General features: G+C 39.7%; 1 protein-coding gene across 7 annotated transcripts in view; it reads right to left on the minus strand.

Moving 5' to 3' along the window:
* ATP11B (ATPase phospholipid transporting 11B (putative)) overlaps positions 1 to 15,884 on the minus strand; it is a 92,244-nt gene extending 76,360 nt beyond the window's left edge. For 6 of the 7 annotated variants that reach the window (XM_034438910.3, XM_034438911.3, XM_034438907.3 and 3 more), the window contains exon 1: positions 15,403 to 15,837. In XM_034438910.3, the coding sequence (XP_034294801.1) occupies positions 15,403 to 15,429 (27 nt within the window). In that variant the 5' untranslated portion in view covers positions 15,430 to 15,837. Of the gene's footprint in view, positions 1 to 15,402 lie in introns of all 7 variants that reach the window. The other variant, XM_034438905.3, reaches the window with a different exon arrangement.
* Positions 15,885 to 22,303: the final 6,419 nt, after the last annotated feature.

Raw genomic sequence — 22,303 nt, forward strand, 5'->3', positions numbered from 1 at the left:
CAGCCCCTCAAATATTGGAAGACTGCTATCATGTTCTTCTTTTCATAAAACTAGACATACCCAATTCCAGCAACTGTTCTTTATGTGTTTTAGTCTCCAATCTCCTAATCATCTTTTTTGCTCTTCTCTACACTCTTTCTAGACTCTCAACATCTTTTTAATATTGTAGCAACCAAAACTGGATGCAATATTACCAAGCTATTACAAAATGGTATTAACACTTCATGTGATCTTGATTCTATTTCTCTGTGAATTAAACCTAGGATTCCATTGGCATTATTAAGAATATTATTAAAACATTAAAAAAACATTATTTTAATGTTTAACCTTAATTTACTGTTTGAAATTCTAATGTTATTTCAATTGAGATGTTATTGTTAGAAGCTGTAAAAAGCATTGTGAGGTGATAGGAATATTAATGGAAAACATAATATGTTAGAGCTTAATTTTTAGAAGTTATATTTATTCTGATATAATTTTTTTTCTGAACTTCCAAAGAGCTTATTCTGAAACTGAGCTGGATCACATCGGAAAGAGTTAGCCTATGAGAATAAATTTAAGATGCAAAGTTTCTGACCCACAAAATGATAGTACTCTGCAAAGCTCTAAACACTTTGCCTTTAAATTTGACTGAAATAAAATGCAAAGCATGCATTTGGTAAGATAATAAACTGTACCACACCCAGGTATCGGGATAGCTCTAAATGATATTTTGAAGGAGTACAGGATCAACAACTGGAAGTCACCCAAAATGTAGAATAAATTATTGCTGAAAGTGTACATCTTCAGTTGCAGTATTTAGGTGCTAAATTTTGGGATGTCTAGAAAATTGATGATCTTGATAAATTTACCTACAGTCCAAAAGTTAGCACCAGGTGGAATCGCAGCTTTAGTTTCAGCTTCACATTACACAGTATAAGTAATATAACAGAGGACATCCTCCTGGACACATTCTCAAAGCCCAGATGCAGCCAAATCCACTGAGAATGCTTCTGGATAAATTACTAGGTGTGCATTTTTATACTGAAACTCATCAAATAAATCCTGTAAATAATTGATTTTAATCTAGACTGCAAATTCCTAATTAATGATATTGTTTCACAGGTCCAATATGAACTTTTTTTTTTTACATTGTAGAACTGGCACTTAGTGTTAGCTATCCTGGGACTGCAGAGCTGAAGGGGTAGCTGGACTTTTATGTAAGGGTCATTGTTTTCAAGATATTTTCATTTTTTAAAATACATATCTTTGCCTTGTTGTGTGAACCAAAATATGGAGAATATCTAATATTGCTATCCCTGTTGTACTAAAGCTGTGATGGGGAACCTATGGCATGTGTGCCCAAAGTGGCACACAAAGCCATGTCGCCCGGCACGTGCGGCCTTGCTTGTCTTCTGGGTTTCTGGCACACATGCACGTGCGATGATCAGCTGTCCTTCACGTGCGTGGCAGTGCCGAAAACCGGTGTGTACATGTGCGTTGGCCAGTTGATTGTCGGGTGTGCATGTGAGCCAGAACCAGGAAGTTTGGCTTTTCCGGAGCATGATCCCTTCGCGTGCATGGCAGTGCTGAAAACCAGCCTGCACATGTGTGCTGGCCAGCTGATCGATGGGCACGCATACACACTAGAACCCAGAAGTTCGGCTTTTCCAAAGCGTGATCCCTTCACATGCATGGCAGTGCCGAAAACCGGCCTAAGCATGTACGCTGGCCAGCTGATCGTCAGACGTGCATGCGTGCTGGAACCCGAAAGTTCGGCTTTTCCGGAGCATGGCCCCGACGAGCACAAGCGTGTGCTGGCGCACGTGACATTTCTGCACGACTTGCCATCACTATACTAAAGGATCTAGTTCTGGGCTATCCAGAAAGATGGCAATAGGCAAAGTTTTTAAAAATATTGTCCACTACAGCAGCTGGTAGGCACAAGGCGGCGGCAAATAACATGAAAATAGATTTGAGACTGAATGTCTGGAACACAATCCAAGCAAAGGCTCCACTTTTGTGTCAGTGTAGTGTAATGGTGAAGGTATTTGAAAAAGACAAGGGACGCCCAGACTCGGGACTATTCTCAGCCACAGCAGCTCACTGGGTGACTTGTATCATTCTTTATTATCCTATCTCATGGGAGAAAGATAATGTTCAGCACCAGATAAAAGGAAATCTTATTATATCAATAACAATATGGTGATACTAAAACCTTATCTGTTTGTCTATTCTATTGGTACCCAAACAGTGCATTGTATCACAACAATTTTTGAATCAAGGTCCCTGAAATCCACTAAGTTAAAGAACACATAAAAAAATCTGGGACCCATTAGTCCTGTGGAATTGACATTTCCACAATGTCCAGAGCAGTTTCATTCACAAGATTGCGGCCATTGAGCATCCTCATGGTCATGTGATTGTGATTCCGACCTTCCCTGCCAAGCAGTTTTCCACAAGCAAAGTCAATGGGGAAGCCGGCAGGAAGTTGGAAGTCACTTCTTGCTCTCAGCTGCTTTTTTGCTCACCCTTGAGCATTCCGTTTGTTACTTAAGTAAATAATGACTTATTATTGAAGTTTCTTTGCAACTGCAATTATTTTTCTATTTAAATAAATAAATAAATAAATAAATAAATAATTTTATTTCTCCCGAAGGACTCAGGGCAGTGCTCTTCTTAGATGACCACAGGACCATCCAGTACCAGGATAAAAAAATATATATGTTCGGCTTAAAATGTAATGTTCATTCTGGTCACATCAAACGGTATTACTTTGTTCTCTCAAAGAAGGTCCCAATGGGTCGTAAGGTTGTCTAGTTGGATGCAAAAATAATTTCCCTTTAGGCCCACATCACACATTTGTTCAAACACATGACAATTTGAAATGTGTGTTTTAAGTAGCTGATATAAACGGCTTGATTCTCAAAAGATTCTGGTAGCTGTAATGTTCCAATTACATGTTACTCTGAAGCTCCAGGGATCAGAGGCCACTGCAATTGATGGAGCCAAGCCAGGCCTAGCTCCATCCATACTCAGAAGCTGGCCATCTGTTCCACATAAATGATGCAACAATGCTAGAATCTCCAACTGAGAAAAACACTGCCATCTGTAGATTGCCAGACATTAACATCTTAGGAAGTCACTAGAAATTTCAAAACTAAACTCCAGGGCAGTTTTACGTTCAAATACGTGTGAAAGAAAACTAAGACTGATGTAACGATACCACAGAAAGTATGTCTTTAGAAAAACCACTATATGAAGATTTGAATGTCACATGACATTCTGGAGGAGAAAACAGGAAAACCATAACACAATAGCTACATCACAGAAGTAAATCAGAAATGCAGCCAATATCATGTGCGAATTTTAAACTAAAGTAGAGGCAGACACTGTTCCCAAAAGGTGGAGGTGATGCAAGATCTTTGATTTTTCCAGCTATCCAACGAAGTTACTAATTGCTCCCTTATGGAACACAGAGAGTTCTACCAACCAAGACAACTGAACATATGAGATAGATCTCTTTTGCAAACAGTGATCAAATAAGAATGCTCCTGATCCAACCATCTGTTTTCCCTCAAACTTTCTCTTTCTTCAGGCAACACTAAGTTGTTCCCTTCTAGTTCCGCTTCCAGTTTGAAAAAATGGAGGAAAAAAAATCTGCTCAGACACTCATCAATGTTGAGATCAGGATGCCGGTCCAGAGTGAACAAGTCACATTTAGAAACAGACTAAAAAAAAGACTAAAATTGAATCACCAGTATGTTGTCCTCATAGTATGAACAGCTACTTTTCTAGACAAATGATCACACCTTATCATTTAAAACAAACATTCTTTAAATAGCACAATAGGCTGTGTGTTATTACACTGCCCTTCCCAATAGATTGAGGAATCACCAAATAATAGCTGGAGAAACCAAGATACACCATCCTACATATTCTAGGATTACCTAGAAAATCCAGTAATAACCACATCTAAATTCTGTAAGCTTTTAGATGCTTGAATATATGTCTTATCTTGTTTGGTGTGACTCCCTTCCAAATGACTCACATATAGGCTTCCACTTATATAAATACTCCTGACTAACTGGGTCAGTTTTCACAAAGAGAGGAATATTTAACTGTTTATATTGTTCTCTAAGTTTCTTTAGCTGACAAAGACACTGGTTTAGTCCTCTCACGGTAGATGCTTTAGAGAAGTTGCACAAGGTACTGCCCCCCAAACTATATGTCCCCTATGAATTTGAAAAATATTATCTTTAAGAAATGACAGTTGCTGTATGACATGTTTGCTAATAAATATGGATGTGGGTATTTTCACTTTATTATCCATTAGTGACTTTGACTAAGAGTCCAAACTAGCCATTTGTTTACTGAACATGCACTTGTCTCTTAACTTATTAAAGGAATGCAGCAAGACAGAAAACCAGTTTTGCTTCTTTGCTCTCACTTTTGGTTACCAGGTGGCTTGAATATATGTATTATTTTGCTTATTTTAAGATAAGCTTATCTTGTTTATGACTCAGCCCCTCCCCCATCAGCACTAATCTTCTGTGTACGACACAGAGATCTAGTGCTTTTTTTTTTTTAATTTGATTTATATGCCGCCCTTCTCCGGGGACTCAGGACGGCTTACAATGCGCTAAGCAATAGCCTTCATACTTTTCTATATTTATACAAAGTCATCTTATTGCCCCCACAACTGGGTCTTTAATTTACCTACCTTAGAAAGGATGGAAGGCTGAGTCAACCTTGAGCCTTGGCGAGATTCGAACCTGCAGTAATTGCAGGCATCTGGTCTTAATAACCAGCTTAATAACAGGGTGCCTTAGACCACTGTACTACCAAGGCTCTTTGCTGACAGGTTTCACTTTATTGTTCAGCTTCAAGAAAAAATAAATTTCCAGTCTGTGCAAGAGATGAAATACTAAACCTTCCCATTCATAATTTTTTTCAGAAGCAAACATCTAAGGTGTAACTACTGAAAATAGGAATACCAGTAATACGTAATTTGTCTCTGACTCAATCTGATATATTTTGGTATGTCTGCTCTTTAACTGCTAATAGCTATGGAAATTGATTGTAGATTCTGATATAAGAATGCTCTTGTCTCCAGAAGCCCCTCTGGTTTTTTGATGAAGATAAAACAGACTGGAGGGAAAACAAGCTCTGTTTGGGTATTAACTGGCCAGAATCATTAGCCATATAGCCATATTTTCTTATTGGTTTAAAAAAATGGCTGAGTTCCCATGGTTTGAACCAGGGCTGTGGAGTCGGGAGATAAATGTTCCGACTCCGACTCCTCAGTTTTTTGTACTTCCGACTCCGACTCCAGGTACCCAAAATTTCCTCCGACTCTGACTCCACAGCACTGGTTTGAACTATAAATGGTGAAGTCACAAATAGATGGCTTTATGCTAGACTACAATAAAATTGAAATCAGTTTATCAATAAACAAGGTAATTACAATTAAAATTACTCTGTGAACCCAGTCTATGATTGTTTGCAAAGCAACAAATCAAAACCTTCTATTTACATAGTCACAAGCCACTAATAGTTTAAGTACTCCCATCCAGAAAAGAGCCAAGCTGTAGCATGCTGATATAAAAGGTGATAAACCGAAAATTCCAGGAATCTGGATTACAGTGGAATTTTATCTGAATCATTGGATATCTACTATGTATATCTCAAGTACTCTATAGTAAAGTAAATTTGTGGGGGGGGGAGGGGTTCCCAAGGAAAACATACAAGCAATTCTATAAGTGTCTGAATTTCCAATATTTCAAATCTTAGACTATAAAGCTAACAAAATTGCCTTGGGCAGTTGCTGTCAAACTATTCCACAGGGATTACTGTAATAAAGTTTCCCTCCAGTTGAGCTCAACTCTGACGATAACCTGATCATATCCATGTTGTTTTTCTGTATTGAAGAAAAACAGGATAATCCAAACTCTTGTTAGCTGAACTTTTGCAGAGGAAGGCAGGATAATGATAATACACATTTCAAACCTGTTTTACTAGTCTTAATAATATTATATCGGGAAGTTGACTTAAGAACAGCTTCAATATAACCTGTAGGATTTTTGTGCTCCTATGGCACATTATGAAACTCCCACATTGGAGAGAGGAATAAACTGGCTCCCTCACTACTGATAAGCAACACATGATTTCAATTACACAGCACTACTTATCTCTCTCAGTGGTAACCTCTCAATGGTACAAGGTAGCATTCTCCCTTCCAAGGGAGGAAAGGTGAAGTACTGTATGACTTAATGTTTCTTATTTATGCTTAGAGATAAAATTGCATGTGGGATTAAGAATCTGAACAATATATGCCTATTAGCATTCCAGGGGAACTCAATGGCAATGTAGAGGCTGGTTTGCATATATAGATTCTGGCTTAGTCTGTTGTGTGAACCCTATTATTATAAAAAGGGATGATATAGTATTATATAGATTATAACATGTTATATATAAAAGTTGTGCTCATCCAGATATTGCTGACCATCCTAACTCAATCTACTAAGAACAAAACGTGAAGAAATGCAAACTCTCTACCACTGGATTTTGATTGAAACAATCTAATTTCCTCCTTCCCAGCCTATTAATGTTTTAGGAGCAGAAGTGCTCGAAATCATATCGTGTCTCTTCTCCAATTTATTTGTCATGTTTATTTTATGACTCCATTACAATATTAACTCGTAAATCCCCTCTGGCTGGCCTTATGCACTGCATTAAAAAGAATAACTTTTAATTTCATTAAAGGCATATGTATTTTGCTCTGGGGAATATTAGGATTATTTAAGGTAACAGTTGGCATTTCAAATCAAGAAAGGAAGAATAGATTGGGGGTGCATTTGCTTTTTGTTATTTTACTTCAGATTACAATTTTGGCTCAATACAGATAGGAAAAAATTTTAATCAAAAATTTGGGGGGGGACTTGTATGATCATGTGACAGTGATATTATACTGTAATAAAGCACAGGCCTGCACACATACACACAGGGATGTTATTGGTTGGCTTTCTGGCATTCTCAAGAAGGGATCATTAAACCCACCCCCATAATCCTACTATGTTGCAACTTCCCACACTGGGGAATAAGTGAATCAGTCTTAAGGTTGTCACTACATCTTATTTATTAGATTTTATTAAAAGTAAGCCAAGGTGGTGCATATATCTAATACTCTCTTTCCTTCTGTTTTCCCCACAATCAACAATTCTGTAAAAGATGGTTTGGGCTAAGAGTATTTGTGTGACTGGCACAAAGTCACCTAGCTTTCATGTCTAAGGTAGGACTAGAACTCCCACTCTCCCAGTTTCTAGCCTGGTGCCTTAACCAATAGACGAAACGAGTTCTCATTCAGAATTAAATGCCATCCTTCCTGCCACCCAAGGCTGGTGCTGTACTCCAGAGGGAAAAATGGGAAGATTCTACAGCTACTGTTCTTTTCTATAACATTGGAAGTGTAAGCCACGTTAGACTACTTCTCTGTCAGAATGAATATGCTAGAACAATGATAAAAGTTATTTATTATACAAGTTAACAATTAAATAACTACAGTAGTTTAGAATTGAAAACACACTAAGGAATTCTGCCAGCGCCAACGATGTTATTGACATACACACTTACACAAACATAAGCATATACTAGAGATAAACAGTAACAAGGAGAAAGAACAGTTCAATCTAATTCATAATAAACGTATTTGCAGTAATTAAATATAGTCCTACATCTCATCTTATTAATCTTACTACACAAAAAATGCTGCTTTCTACCTGAATTATAGCTAGCAGATCTTGTAATTTCAATAGAGTGCCTTTGTTATTGTATTTGGATATTGTAACAGAATATTCTTATCTGAAAAGAAACTAGTCACACTGTGCTCTGAAAGATTAAATCAAAGCTTATCTTTCTTCCATTGATAGCAGGGAATGCTGAATGTGGCATGACTGTGACTTACATCTTCTCAATCTTAATAAAGAGTAGATGAAAACATCTATCGATCAAATTCATGACAGGCAACAAAGATCAATAACTCTGGGCCTATCTATGACAACCATGGAGTGGAAGGAGTAAACAGTAAAGCCCATACATTAACCAATAAAATGAAAAACAAGCAGATATGTTGTATGTCCATTAAAATAGGAGAAAATAATGCAATATATCTCTAGGAAGGTGAGTTGATCATATGGAGTTGAACATATTTTATCTATTTTTGCTCTATCTTCATTATTTTTATGAGTAACCCAAAGCAGTGAATATAGATAACACTCCTTCCTCCCCTGTTTTTCCCATCACAATAACCCTGTGAGGTGAGTTGGGCTCGAAGTGAACAGTTAATAGGAAAAGATTAAAATGCTTATCACAAAAATATCATTTGGTAGCACCTAGATTTTTGCAGTTATATATAAAAGTAAGCATTTGCAAGTTGCTGTTACAATCCAATGAATGGTGAAAATGTTACAGACCAATGAATGGTGAAAATGGAAGTACTACAGATAGATTTGTGGAAAAATTAGGTGATATGTATGAATTAGTGAAAACAAAACTAAGTTATTTGGCCATTTACAGGAAAAAGCATGAATGAAAGTGGTGACTATCTGTTTAAAGATAAATCTGTTTCAAACATGGTTTATTTGTATTTAAATAAGGAAAGCATGATTTTTTTTTCACTATTTGTAAGGACAGATTGTTAGGATTAGAGGAGATAAAAATGATGAAGAGTCCTAACAAGTCGTTATTTAGTATACAGTCAGGAGTGACTCTTCAATGAATGTGGATATGGGAGAAAAAAATTAAATTAAATTAAAAGAAATGAGAGTAAAAGCAGACAGACTGGAGGAAAAGTAAATACTATTCCCATTTGAGGAAGTATTAATGAGACTAATCTGAGAACAGCATGAATGGGCATATGGAAACAGGAAGTAAAAGCTATCTAGAAGAAATTGAAAAGAATTATGTTACCACACAAGTGTTCATAGTTTCGCTAATGGGAAATACAGAAAAGGATACTTACTAGAGTGACAAGGTGGAAAAAATATATGTAATATATGTAAGAATGACTGCTGCAAAAATATGGACGACAGAAAAATGGTTTGTATAGAGAGAAAATGATATCGGCAATAAGGTCAAGGAACAACTCTAAACAAAATAAAAACAGGTTTGGACATAGGCAAAAAGGAATAAACAAGTTTTGAGTTCATTTGGTCCACCTGAATTTGCTACTGAAAAAAGTACTGGATAACATAATTTGGAGGAAACAAAAATTAGTTTAGAGAATAAAGTCACTTGGCAGTGAAATGGACAGCATAAAATTTAATAATAAAACCATTTGTTCCTTCCTGCTCATTTGCTATTCATTCAACTTATTAGATAAAATGCAAAACTTCCATATTCTTGGCAACTCTTGTTATTTGTTAAATCTTGGATTTAACCCACTGTGTGCAAAATCCAGATAGAGCTATATTGTGCTGACAAAAATATTGAAGGATTGATTAACAAGATTTATAAGGCCACCCAACTCAGAGTGGGTATACAGTATGAAACACAAAAATAACCTCTCCCAACGATACAGTAAACATACAATATATAAATATAAAATAATTGGTAACCCAGCAGCATAATATAAAAGAAGGCACAGCTTGAGGATGTACAGTGCTGATACTTTTCTTTGATACAGCCTCTCTCTGGCAGACTCACAGGGCCTGAGATTAAGCACAAGTCATTGAAATAGTACTAGTGCCAGAACTGTAGGTTGAGGTGGGGTGTGTGCAATGGAATGATCTTGGCTGCAGTGAGTTATCATAGCCTGAAATTTCTAGAATACGGTACTTGCTATCTTTCCATTCAGTTGTAACAAACTATTTGGCATTTAGTGTTTGGTATCTAAACATGGCTAGGATTTGCTAGAACTAAAAGGTTTACTTGCTTTAAGTAGCAGCTAACACCTGGCTGACCTTAGCTAATCTTGAAAAAAAAAAAACTTAAGTAGGATTGCTCTAGGTTAATACTTAGATGGGAGTAAAGTCCCATTGGTCTATCAATTCAACCATGTTACACTGGTCGTTGTAAATTTAATCTTGGTTCATAGTGATTACACTAGAACTACAGCATGATAGCCTGCCTACTATTAAAAAACAAAGATTAAATATGAACCAGTCCTTGAAAAAAAAAATTCAATACAATGGTAATGTTGCTATAAAGAAAGAACACTTTGGACAGCACTTAACCATTCTAAATACACCTATCTTAACACCATACTTCCTTTAAAAAAATAATTTTATTAAAGATAGGTATATAAAAACTAGTAGAAACTAAAAAAAAATAGTGCAAAACATAGAATAAAAAATGTAGCAAAGGAAAAGAAAATATATAATTACTCTTGTCAGAGTTATAAATTTTTTTAAAACTTATGATCTTATCTTAAAACACAACCAAAAATCTTTTCATCCTATATCTCGTTTTCATCTATAAACCGATTCTTATAACCTCATCATTCTGTCCTAATCAGCAAAAGTCCACTAAGGAAGGCAGAAATAACAATATAACTGCTTTAATCTTGATCAAATAAATCCACTTTATATTCCTTCCTTTTACTTTTTACAGTTTTGATCCTTAATCCCTTCAAATAAAATCTTGGAGCTTGTTTTCATTTTTTTTCTTTGTTCCCTCTCACTAAACCCTTCAGACCTTTAACAGATCTCTTTTGTAGATCTACTATAAAGAGTCTTATGGTTTGCAATTTGTACATTCCTTTCAGGTATTAAGACATCAGCTGGTTTCATTTGTGTATCCAGGGTAACATCTTTTTCCATGTTAGTCTTACAGCCTGGCATGTTCAAATCCACTTTCAGATCAGTCCCAGCCCTGTCCGGCAAAACTTGTTCCTCTTCCACAACATCTCTTAAAAGCTATCTATCTACAATTGCAGATACTTCTAAGATTAACTTCTGGAACTATTGCTTGCAAATAATCTCACATATGTTCAGTATTATTTTGCTCCATTCTGTGTAAATAAGTCAAATTTAATTATAGTCTTTAGTTGCCTCTAACTCCCTCTAGTGTCCAATGTCCAAATTCTCATTTTATCATGTTTTCTTTAAAGAATGTAAAATGGCATTTTCCCAAAGGAAAGGATTCCCACAATTAATTTCAAAATCTTTATTTCAAATTAATGTGGACCCTAATCTATTTAAAACTTTCAAAAATCAACATTCCAATCCCTTTTGCAAGCTTATTCCAAAAACATTTTCTAATGTTGTTATACTTTTTTAGAATATTTTTTTTGCTAAGGATTAAAGAGAAGTCACCCAATGCATGTTATCAGACTTGTCAATTGAAAGATTAATAGTAGAAAAGCAGCTAAAAAGCAATTTCCAAAAGTGATTTAAGAATTAGGTTTGGCAGAACTTTATGTCCATAAGGCTACATTGTGCTTGTGGAGCCCCTAGACTCTCAACGTTTTCTTTCATGAGCCAACTGCAGAAACCTCAGTTCCTACAGTTGACTCACAAGGAGCAGCTATCTGGAGTACAAATGGATGATCTCACGATCTCTCCTTTATCTGGAGAGGTTCTGCTGTCCAAAAATGCTGTCTAGCTGATCTCATTGCAATGCCATCTCTGCTTCCTCAGAGATGTCTAGTTCACAATGAATCCTTACCATAAGCCCATTACCTTCATACACACTGAAAATTTTGTATAGATGACTAATAAATGAGCACATACAATTAATACTTAGGCTAATGTAATATAACATTTTTCTTAAAAAAAAGTTAATTATGTAGGTTAATAGCCCCTTCTAGAACAAAGTTTCTCATTAATGAGACATAAACAGTCTTTCTACAAAGAGTGCTAAATATATCTAACAGCATATAAATACAGGAAGAATGCATATGTCTATTTTTTTTTGGTAATAAAAATAGAGTATTTTCTTTCCTAGAATACATTATAAAAAGAGAAAAGTGCAGTTTATAAAAATTACATCTCATGAATCATCGTTCTGATCACAACTAATGAGAAAAACAAAACAAAAACCCAGTAAATAATGCAGCGATATAGCAAACATCTAAGATTAGACTAAGCAGCCTTCCTCAGCCTCTTTAAAAATGATGGGACTACAAATGTTCAGACCACTCAGCTAACTGCAAATTCAGGGTCTGTACCAATCTGCAGAGCATCAGACTGAAGAAGCTGTACAGCCAGCACAGTTCCTATTTTGTCATTTTTGTCTGACCCTTCTGGGGAACTTTTGGATTATCGTATTAGGGAGCTATCGAGTGTTAAATCCTATCAGCAAATGTAATTAGCAAATATGGAAGACGAAATACAAATAATCACAACCATTACTCAACTCTAATCAAACAGTGGAAACAATTTAATCTAAGGCTGTCTCCTACAATGTATGAAGTGAATTACCAAGCCCCATGGGGAAAGAAAGCCTTTGCCCCCTAGGTATGATAAACCGTATTATACCAAAACCAGTTTGTCTCAATATCAAAGCAATATATGCTGTCAAGAAAAATTAATGCTAGCGACATTTCAAACAAAATACTCTAGAGCCAATTTGTGAAAAGGACTCTTGAATTATTGCTAATGATATTCCAGGAGATGTTGAATCACTAAATGCCATTTAGAGGTATATTATATTTTTCATTTATCTATAATGACTCTGAGCAGGTTATATAAGGAAGTTTAATCCTGCTATGAAAGCCAAACCACATACTATACTGTTGTAAATGTAATCAAGTGACAATGAACAAGCTATTAAAATTGGTTAGACAGATCTCAAGTTATTTGAAGCATTTTTCTTCATTTTGTTGTAGTAGTTTATACCTTTCTGATGCATTATTAAATTGTATTGCTCATTTTATGGATGATCTAAAACAGAATAAAACAGAATTCTTTATTGGCCAAGTGTGATTGGACACACAAGGAATTTGTCTTGGTGCATACCCTCTCGGAGTACATAAAAGAAAGGATACATTCGTCAAGAATCATAAGAATCACTTATGAATCTTAAGAACCATTAAGAATGATTCTTAAGAATCATTAAGAATCACTTAATGATAGTCATAGGGAAACAGTCAATATAAATCTTAAGGATATCAGCAACAAGGTTACAGTCATGCAGTCATAAGTGGGAGAAGATGGGTGATAGGAATGATGAGAAGATTAATAGTAATGCAGACTTAAAAAAAAGTAAAAGAGCATTTCTTAAACTTTTTTCTCTCAGGACCTCTTCCCACTTTTAAAAAAATACAGAGGATGTCCGCCCCCTCCCCATGAGCTTTGGTTTATATTGGTTATATTTGATATTTACTATATTAACAATTTAAATTGATGTATTTGCTATCACTGCCGCTTATGAATGCTTGAGGGGATTTTAATATTTTTCACCATTAGCTGGCAAATAATTTTAATTTTCACAGACACAAGATGGTCTTGGGGGGAGAAGACAATTAACATCAAAGAATATTTACTTTTACTTAAGGGAGGTCCATATTTATGCTCTCATTCACTTTGTGTTATAATACTGTTACCTGGATGTGCAAGTATCTGAAAAAAACTTGCCCCAAATTGTTTTAACATTTGTTCTAAAATGCAGGAAGGATGTGGTTGAATTTTGAATCACATCTTATTTGTCTAAATGTTTTCTAAGCGTTAGGAAGTGAGATGGAGCTGGGAGTTACAGCCAAAGATAAAGCAAATAACGTTCTGCCTCTTTAGAAAGATACAGCCAAGAGGAAATGATTATATTTTTCCCAGCATATCCGCCCACTTTTATTCCAAAAACGATGTGCTGCTTCTTAACAAATGTAACTCTGCTATGCCTTGAAAAGACACCATTCAGGATTTTAAAGTAAACCACCAGCATTAATTATCACAGGCAGAAGGCTAGAACAGATCCTAATTTTAATTCTAACATTTTTGTGGGGAGGGTGGGGGGAAAGAAACCACAACAAAGCCCAGAAATCATAGATGTAGCGCTGACCTCAATGAAAGGAGTAGAAAAATGAAGAGCACCCATTCTGAGACTATGGCACTGCAAATCTACTGCACTTTGGAAAAACACCTTGAACAAGCAAAGGTCTCAGCTGGCCACAGCTTGGCAACTTCCTTCTCCTCCCAGAAACCCAGCTGCTCCCAATTTAACTTTCTGGTAATTATCAGCACAAACCTCTTTCACTCACCTGCCACCTCTAAACAGTACACACACACACAAAAAAAGTTTGAAGATTACAGAGTCCTCGATTTACGACCACAATTGAGCCCAACATTTCTGTTGCTGAGAGAGTTTTAAGTGAGTTTTGCCTCATTTTACAACCTTTCTTACCACAGCTGTCAAGTGAATCACAGCAATTGTTAATTAGTTACACAGTTGTTAAGTGACTCTGGATTTCCCCATTGACCCTTTGCTGATCAGGAGGGGATCACACACACAACCCCGGGACACTGCTTGCAACCGTCATAAATACGAATCTGAACGTTGCTCTCATGTGACCTCCTGGCCATGTTGCCATGATCATCAGGGCTGGAAAAAACGGTCATAAAGTCACTCCCTCCCCCAGTGCCGTTGTAACTTCAAATGGTCACTAAACGGATGCTTGTAATTCGAGGACTACCTTATACAGGACAGCTACCACAGAAAGACTGGGTGTTTTGTTAATATGATTTATTGGGGTTAGGGATTTTCTGTCTTCACTGTGAAGTTGCATTGTGTTGGGGGTGGGTGGGTAGCGGTGCACTGAAGGAGCTCAACCCATCTCATTGCACATATGTTGTGCACTGACAATATAAAGATATTATTATTATTATTATTAATTATTTACACAAAATGACAATATACACAGCAAATGAGATAACCATGCTGGAGGATGACAATGACGATGATGATGACGATTATTATTATTATTATTATTATTATTATTATTATTATTATTATTATTATTATTATTATTATTATTATTATTATTAAGAGGAGATTGCAAATATCCTGGCCAAGAGTACCAAATCCTCCTGCCACGAGGGACTTTTTTTTGGGGGGGGGGAAGCAAAGGCAGCTCTTCTTTGCTTATAGACCGGGGCCACGTGGATCGGGAACGAAATAAATTGAATTAACTATTTATTTATTTTTTTAAAAAGAGAGAAGCGAAGTCCGCTACGGGCCTCTCAAACTCGTCTTCGGGACGTGTTTTTTGACACTTGCGGGGCCGAAGAGCAGCTGCCGAGAAGGAAAGCGCAGGAGTCCGAAACTGCCCCGTCAGAAACCCCCTCAGGAGAGCCGAAGACCGGGGTGGGTGGTTGGTTGGTGGGGAGAAAGTTGAAGAAGAAGAGCGAAGGGACCTTTTTTTTTTTTTTAACCCGCCCTCCCCTCCACCAGCGGCCCCTTCTCGGCTCCTGGAAGGCCGTCTCCACCTACCAGCTGCTGCCGGATCCAGCGCAACATCCCCTCGTCCGGCGGGCAGGTCGGCCGGCCGGCTCCCAGCCTGAGGCGGCGGCGGCGGGCGAGCTTCTTTTCCCTCCCGGACCCGAGAAAGAAAGGCGCCCCGTCAGAAAAACCGGCGCTGCTGCTCTTGCTGAGGAGAAGGAGGAGGCCGCCGCCCTCTTTCGCAACCGCCGCTCCCCATCGGCGCGGAGGCCGAGCGCCTTCTTCCCTTTCAGCGGCGACGCGGAAGTCCGTCCGCTAGCGGCGACTGCAGCGGCCGCCGCCACAAGAAACCTCGGAGCGGCTGACAGACGCCCGCCATCATGCAAACCCGCCCGTCCGCCCGCCGCCGCCTTCGCGCGCGCCTCTCGCCTCGCCCGCCCTGTCACCGAGGGCCGGCCCCCTTTCCCCCCCCACCCGCCCCCCTCCTCCCGCGGGCTCGTGAGCGTCAGGAAGTGACGGAAGGGCGGGGAAGAAGAGGGAGAGCTGGAACCCGCCAATGGAGAGCGTCCCGGGGAATGGGTGAGAGGAGCCAGCGAGGGGTGGGGCGAGATGTGAGAAAAAAGGGTGGGGGTGGGGGGGGAGAAGGAGTGGCACGTGGCAGAGCGGGGAGGCGGGAGAGTCTTTTTGAGGAGCGGAAGGAGGCTGTATCGCTTCGGGTTGGGTTTCTTTTTTTTTTTTTCTTTTCCTCCTTCGCGAAGCGGGTAGGGGAGCGGAAGTGGGAGAATCTTTCGGGGGTGGTGATGGAACGTACCACTTTAGGCGGCCCTTCTGAGGAGGGGGGGGGAAAGGATTGCTCGGTTCCCGCGCTTTTCTTAACCGCTGGCGATTGAAGTAATTGAAGAGCGGGGTGGGGTATCTGCTAAAGGAAATACTTACCACCTCCTCCTTTAAGTCTGTAGAGATTCTCAATCATTTGTCCCAAAGGTGCTTTTTCTTCAAGAGGCAACTGGACTTTCTTGGTTTTTTTTTTTTCTTTTGAAGAGGTTTCGCTTCTCATCCAAGAAGCTTCATCAGCTTTGACAGGACAGTGGGGAATGGAAGGATTTAGACTCCTTGCAGACAGCTGGTCATTTGCAACCTTTTAGAGGGCATCCTTTTAGCTAGGCAATTTGGGATGAACACTCTTTGAATGGTGTGGGAATGGGAATGGATTTCCAGCGGAAAAATTGCAGGCTACAGGAACCAGGTGTACTTACTCAGGTGACCCTGAGGATACAGATAAACCTTACAAGTGCTTCAACAACCCTCTAAAATGATACAAATGTCTGCCAGGAATATAAATCTTTCTATTCCTCACTATCCTGTCAGAGCTGAAGAAGCTTCTTGGAGGAGAAATGAAGCGTCTTCGAAAAAAAAAAAAAACAAGAAAGTCCAGTTGTCTCCTGAAAAAGCACCTTTGGGACAACCATGACTTGGATGACTGAGAATCTCTACAGACTTTTAGCTATACAATTTGGGATGAACGCCCTTGGAATGGTGTGGGAGTAGGAATGGATTTCCAGTAGGGGTGGGTTCTATTTACCTTTACTACTGGTTCGCAACGGGATCACAAGTGTGCGTGCTATGCTTCTGCGCATGCGCAGATCGCTGATGATGACATTTGGGGCAGGGAATGGGGCCTCCTGCCGGTTTTACTATCGGTTCTTGCGAACCGGTCCGAACCCGGGGCAATCCACCACTGATTTCCAGAGGAAAAATTGCACACTACAGAAACCAGGAGCACCACTCAGGTGACCCTGAGGACACAGATAAACCTCCAAGTGATTCAAGGACCCTCTAAAAAGATGCAAATGACCAGCTGTCTGCAAGGAGTATAAATCCTTCCATTCCCCACTGTCCTGTCAAAGCTGAAGAAGCTTCTTGGATGAGAAGGGAAATGTCTTCAAAAGAAAAAAACAAAGTCCAGTTGCCTCCTGAAAAAGCACCTTTGGGACTACCTCCTCCTTTCCCCAACCTAGCACCCTCCCGGACTTCAGACCTGCAGTGCTCACAATGGTGGGTGGAGGGTTGAAGAAATCTGGGGAGTTGAAGTCTTTATTGGCTGCAGCCATGCAACTTGCTTGGCTCTTGCTCTAAACTCAGTTTCCTGCATTTGTGGAATGAAGGAGAAGCCCTTCATTCAACTTTCCATGGGATCGTTTTTTATTTCTGGGGTCAGAAACTTCATATTTCAGATTGTTGTGCTGGCTGGAGGATTCTGGGAGTTGAAGTATCACACATCTTAAAATTGTGAAAATACTGTTACATCGTGTGATTTAAAAAACAACAACCCCCAACTATTGTCTTTAACAACAATCTGAAGTGCGATATCCCTGACACCAGAGAGAAAATTCGTGTATGTCTGCATATTTCAAATAGTTAAACTATCTACCTTCCAAAGCAAAGTGCAAATATTTGTTAAATTAGCTATAGATTTACTTACAGCTTACAAACCCGAGATAGGTAACAAAATTGAACAGACTGGCTGAACAACTTTACTTATATCAGCCAGCAATATTACATCTTATTTTTCCAGTGAAAATGATCTTGGTGGCATAATATGCAGTTAAAAGCCCTTCCTAGACATAACAAGCTGTAATTGCCATCTGTATCCAAATGGATGCAAGAAACAGATAATGACATAACTAGCAGTTTTATTCTTAGCTATAAAGAAAGCTGCCTGAGGAGAAAAAAGTAAATATCGACCATTGCCTACTCTATAGCATTCTGTAAATATATACAGGTAGTCCTCTACTTACAACCATTCGTTTAGTGATGGAAATTTTCAGTGGCACTTGAAAAAAGTGACTTATGACCATTTTTCACACGACTGTTGCAGCATCTCCGTGGTCACATGATCAAAATTCGGACACTTGGTAACTGGCATGAGGGTCATGCAACCTTCTGACAAGCAAAGTCAAAGGGAAAGCTAGATTCACTTAAAAACTGAAAAAGTTGTTCAGTATTACTAACTGAACAACTGCAGTGATTCATTTAACAGTCGTTAAAAAGGAGCAAAACTCACTGAACGATTGTCTCACTCAGCAACAGAAATTTTGGGCTCAATTGTGGTCGTAAGTCGAGGACTACCTGTATTTTTTTTTTCTTCCGAAGGTGGTTTTTTGCCTCTCAATTTTGTTATGCAGGTAGTCCTCAACTTACAACTTCATCTAGTGACCATTCAAAGTTACAACAGCACTGAAAAAGTGACTTATCATTTTTCACACGACCATTGTGTGATTCCCATGGTCACATGATCAAAATTCAGATGCTTGGTAACTGACTCACATTTATGACGGATGCAGTGTCCTGGAGTCACGCAATCCATTTTTGCAACTTTCTGACAAGCAAAGTCAACGGGGAAACAAGATTAACTAAACAACCGTATCTCTAACTTAACAATTGAAGTGATTCACTTAACAAATGTGGCAAGAAAGGTCGTAAAATGGGACAAAACTCACTTAACAAATTTCTGTTTTAGCAACATAAATTTCGGGCTCCATTGTGGCTGTAAATTGAGGACTACATGTATTAAATCAATGGATTTGTTCTATAATGTTTTCAATTGTTACATTGAATATTGGAATCACTATTCTGGAATATTCTCCTGTGAGATCTGTCACCCTATGCCTGGCCTTCTGGGAGAATCTGAAACTTTTACCGCTTGGCCTGGGGCCCCAATAGGGGCCTTCTATGTTGGGGCTGGTTGACTCGGGTAAAGAAGCTCTCCACCTTCAGACCTCCCATTGTCTTGGTTTTTAATCTTTATTTAATTTCTCTTAATTTCAACTGTCTTCAACTGACAGTTGAAAAGTAATGATATATTACTTTTTATCATAGTGCAAACTGCCCAGAGTCGCTCCATCAGTGAGATGACTGGCATAATGAACAAACAAATTAATAAGATGTTCAAGATTAATAGAAGTTCAAGATTAATATAAGATAAACCTTATTGTCATTTTTTTCTGTGAACACACTGGCACACTTTAAAAAAATGACATTCTGGTGCCCGCTCTCAAAAGAAAACAAGCCAAAATGTTGAAAGCCCACCCAAGCCAACAGCACTATCCGGGGTAGAATGCTTTAAACCAAGTTTCTGTTGCAATGATGGCACAGCAGTTTCTCACCTCCAGTTTGTTATTAACCCTAGCTTCAAGTAATCCATTTTAGGCTTCAAGGAGCACATTAGCAAACAAAATAGATGGTAATGGCACTCTATATCCGTGATGGCGAACCTATGGCATGCGTGCCGCAGCTGGCACACAGAGCCCTCTCTGTGGGCACGTGAGCCGTCGCCCAGTTCAGCTCCACTCCGCATGCGTGTGTGTGCCTCCCGCCAGCTAGCGGACTTTTGGGACTCCGGCACAGGCCGGAGATGCGCAGGAAGGGTCATATGCGCATGCGGAGGGATGTGCAGTGCACCCCCCATGGCCTGTTTTTGGGCCCAGGAGGCTGCAGGGAGGCTTTCCAGGACCAAAATGGGAGGCGGGGAATTGTGCATGCGCGGGGGAGCAGGGGGGTCACGCGAGTATGTGTGGGGGAGCAAGGGGGATTGTGTGCGCATCAGTGGTGAGTTGCCCCCGGTTTGCACCGGTTCTATAGACGTCATGAAAACGCTTCTGCGCATGCGCAGAAGAGTGTGCGCGAGCAAAGCAGGCATGCGCACATGGTCCCATTGCAAACTGGTAAAGGTAAGTAGAACCCATCTCTGGTGCACATGCGCAGGGAGCGCATTGCATTATGGGTTCCAGCATGCCTGTGTGCCTCAGCACACAACGAGAAAAAGGTTAGCCATCACTGCTCTATATGGATTAGCCTTTAGCCTAGTTGTTAGCTCTCCATCCAAGAGATCTATATTTTTATTTTTATATTTCTATCCCATTTTCTCTTGGCCACTTTCCCAAAACTGACATAATAGCATCTTCCAGCCATTTTGAAGCCAAAAGAACAATAAGAACGACAGCCTTTTAATACTTGAACAATAGCTAGGCGATATTATGAAGAGCTTCAAAGTGGCAGTGAATACAGGGGGGTCTTCCTTCATTTTATCTTGGCAAAAGCAGCCCTGTGTAGTTGGTTAGCCAGGTCCTTGCTGGTGGATACAGCATCTCCATTTAATCCACTGAACTGTTTCCCTCTTGGTGCAGAAGATAGGAGGGTTGGCCTGGTGTCCTACTTTCTATCTCTGTTCTGCTGCCATTCAGGTGGGATTCAGCCGGTTCGGGCCGGTTCAGGTGAACCAGATGTTAATTTTAATCTGGTTCGCCGAACCAGTAGTTGCAAGGACTGGCTGACCCCGCCCTTCCCCTCCCAGGAGTCTCCACACGGCCCATTTTGGATGCCAGGTAGGTGCAGGGCCTGCGCAGAGTCTCTGGGAGGGCAGAAAATGGACCTACCAGAAGTCTGAAAAGTCTCCAGAGCCTGGGGGAGGCCGTTTTCGCCCTCCCGGAGGCTTGAGAAAAGCCTCTGGAGCCCGGGGAGGGGGAAAACGCCCCCCCCCGTGGTGCAGGAGGCTGAGTAGGCCACGCCCCCATGGCCACGCCCATCCAGCAACCGGGCAGCGAACTGGTTGCTAAATCTTTTCAATCCCAGCTTTGCTGCCATTATGTTTGTCAAAGTGTTAAGGCTGGAATAACCAAAGGTCATTCTTTTGAGACTGTCCATGCTAATTGATATATTGATTAAGTGCTATCAAATCTGTATCAACTCTTGATACAGATTGCAAACTCTGATATGAATGTACACGGGCAAACAATCGATACACACTCAAAGTAAACCGCTCCAAACTCGATTGCAGAAAATACGACTTCAGCAACAGAGTGGTCAACACCTGGAATGCACTACCTGACTCAGTTGTTACATCCTCAAACCCTCATAGCTTCAACCTCAAACTGTCTACCGTGGATCTCGCCCCATTCCTAAGAGGTCCGTAAAGGGGGCGTGCATAAGCGCACCAGCGTGCCTACCATCCCTTTCTTACTGTCCCCATGAATTAATTAGGGCATCTTTCAGAAACTTCACACCCCATTTATCTGCACTTACTTCCTTTGTTTACATATACCTGCTATCTTGTACATGTTTGACAAATAAAATAAAATAAAATAAATAATAAATAAATAAATAAAATGTGTACAGAGAGTCTCAGTCATCCAGGTCCCAGAGGTGCTTTTTCAAGAGGCAACTGGACTTTCTGTTTTTTTTTCTTTGAAGACATTTCGCTTCTCACCCAAGAAGCTTCTTTAGCTCTGAAGCTGAGCTGAAGAAGCTTCTTGGATGAGAAGCGAAACGTCTTCAAAGAAAAACCAGAAAGTCCAGTTGCCTCTTGAAAAAGCAACTTTGAGTCTGATATGAACTGTTTCCTGTTATTTCCCTTGAGGGTTATTTGTTTGTTTGTTTGTTTGCCTTTCATCCTTTTTCCTACTTACAGTAACATTTTCTGATCTTTGCTGAAGTTGAACAAATAAACATCAAGGTGTATTTTTGCTAGTTGAACTGAGTGGCGTGTGTACATGCTCTTATCAGGAAATATAGATTGATTCAGAGTGTGCTCACCTTAACCTAACCTGGAAATCCCCCAGAATATTTTTTCTAATTCAGCAAGGAAACTTAACTCTTCATTAACTCTTTGTGTCAAACTTGCTTTCATTGAGGGCCGCATCAGGGTTGTGTTTAACCTTGGGGGGGGGCTAGGAGGGCCGTGGCCAGCTCGACATCACTCGTGTCGGGGATGCCGGTGGCGGCCCGAGTGCTCTACTAGTGAAAACGGGCTCCCGACCACCATTTTCAGCTGCCCTGGCCTCCTGCAACCCTCTACCAGTGAAAATGGAGCTTGGGAGCCCATTTTTGCTGGCAGAAGCACCGCAGGCTGGTCCTTCACTGTTTCCAGGACGGCCCTGTGGGCCAGATCTAAGTA

The sequence above is a fragment of the Pantherophis guttatus genome, chromosome 6, assembly GCF_059756535.1.
Source record: "Pantherophis guttatus breed Tessera chromosome 6, ASM5975653v1, whole genome shotgun sequence".
NCBI lineage: Eukaryota > Metazoa > Chordata > Lepidosauria > Squamata > Colubridae > Pantherophis > Pantherophis guttatus.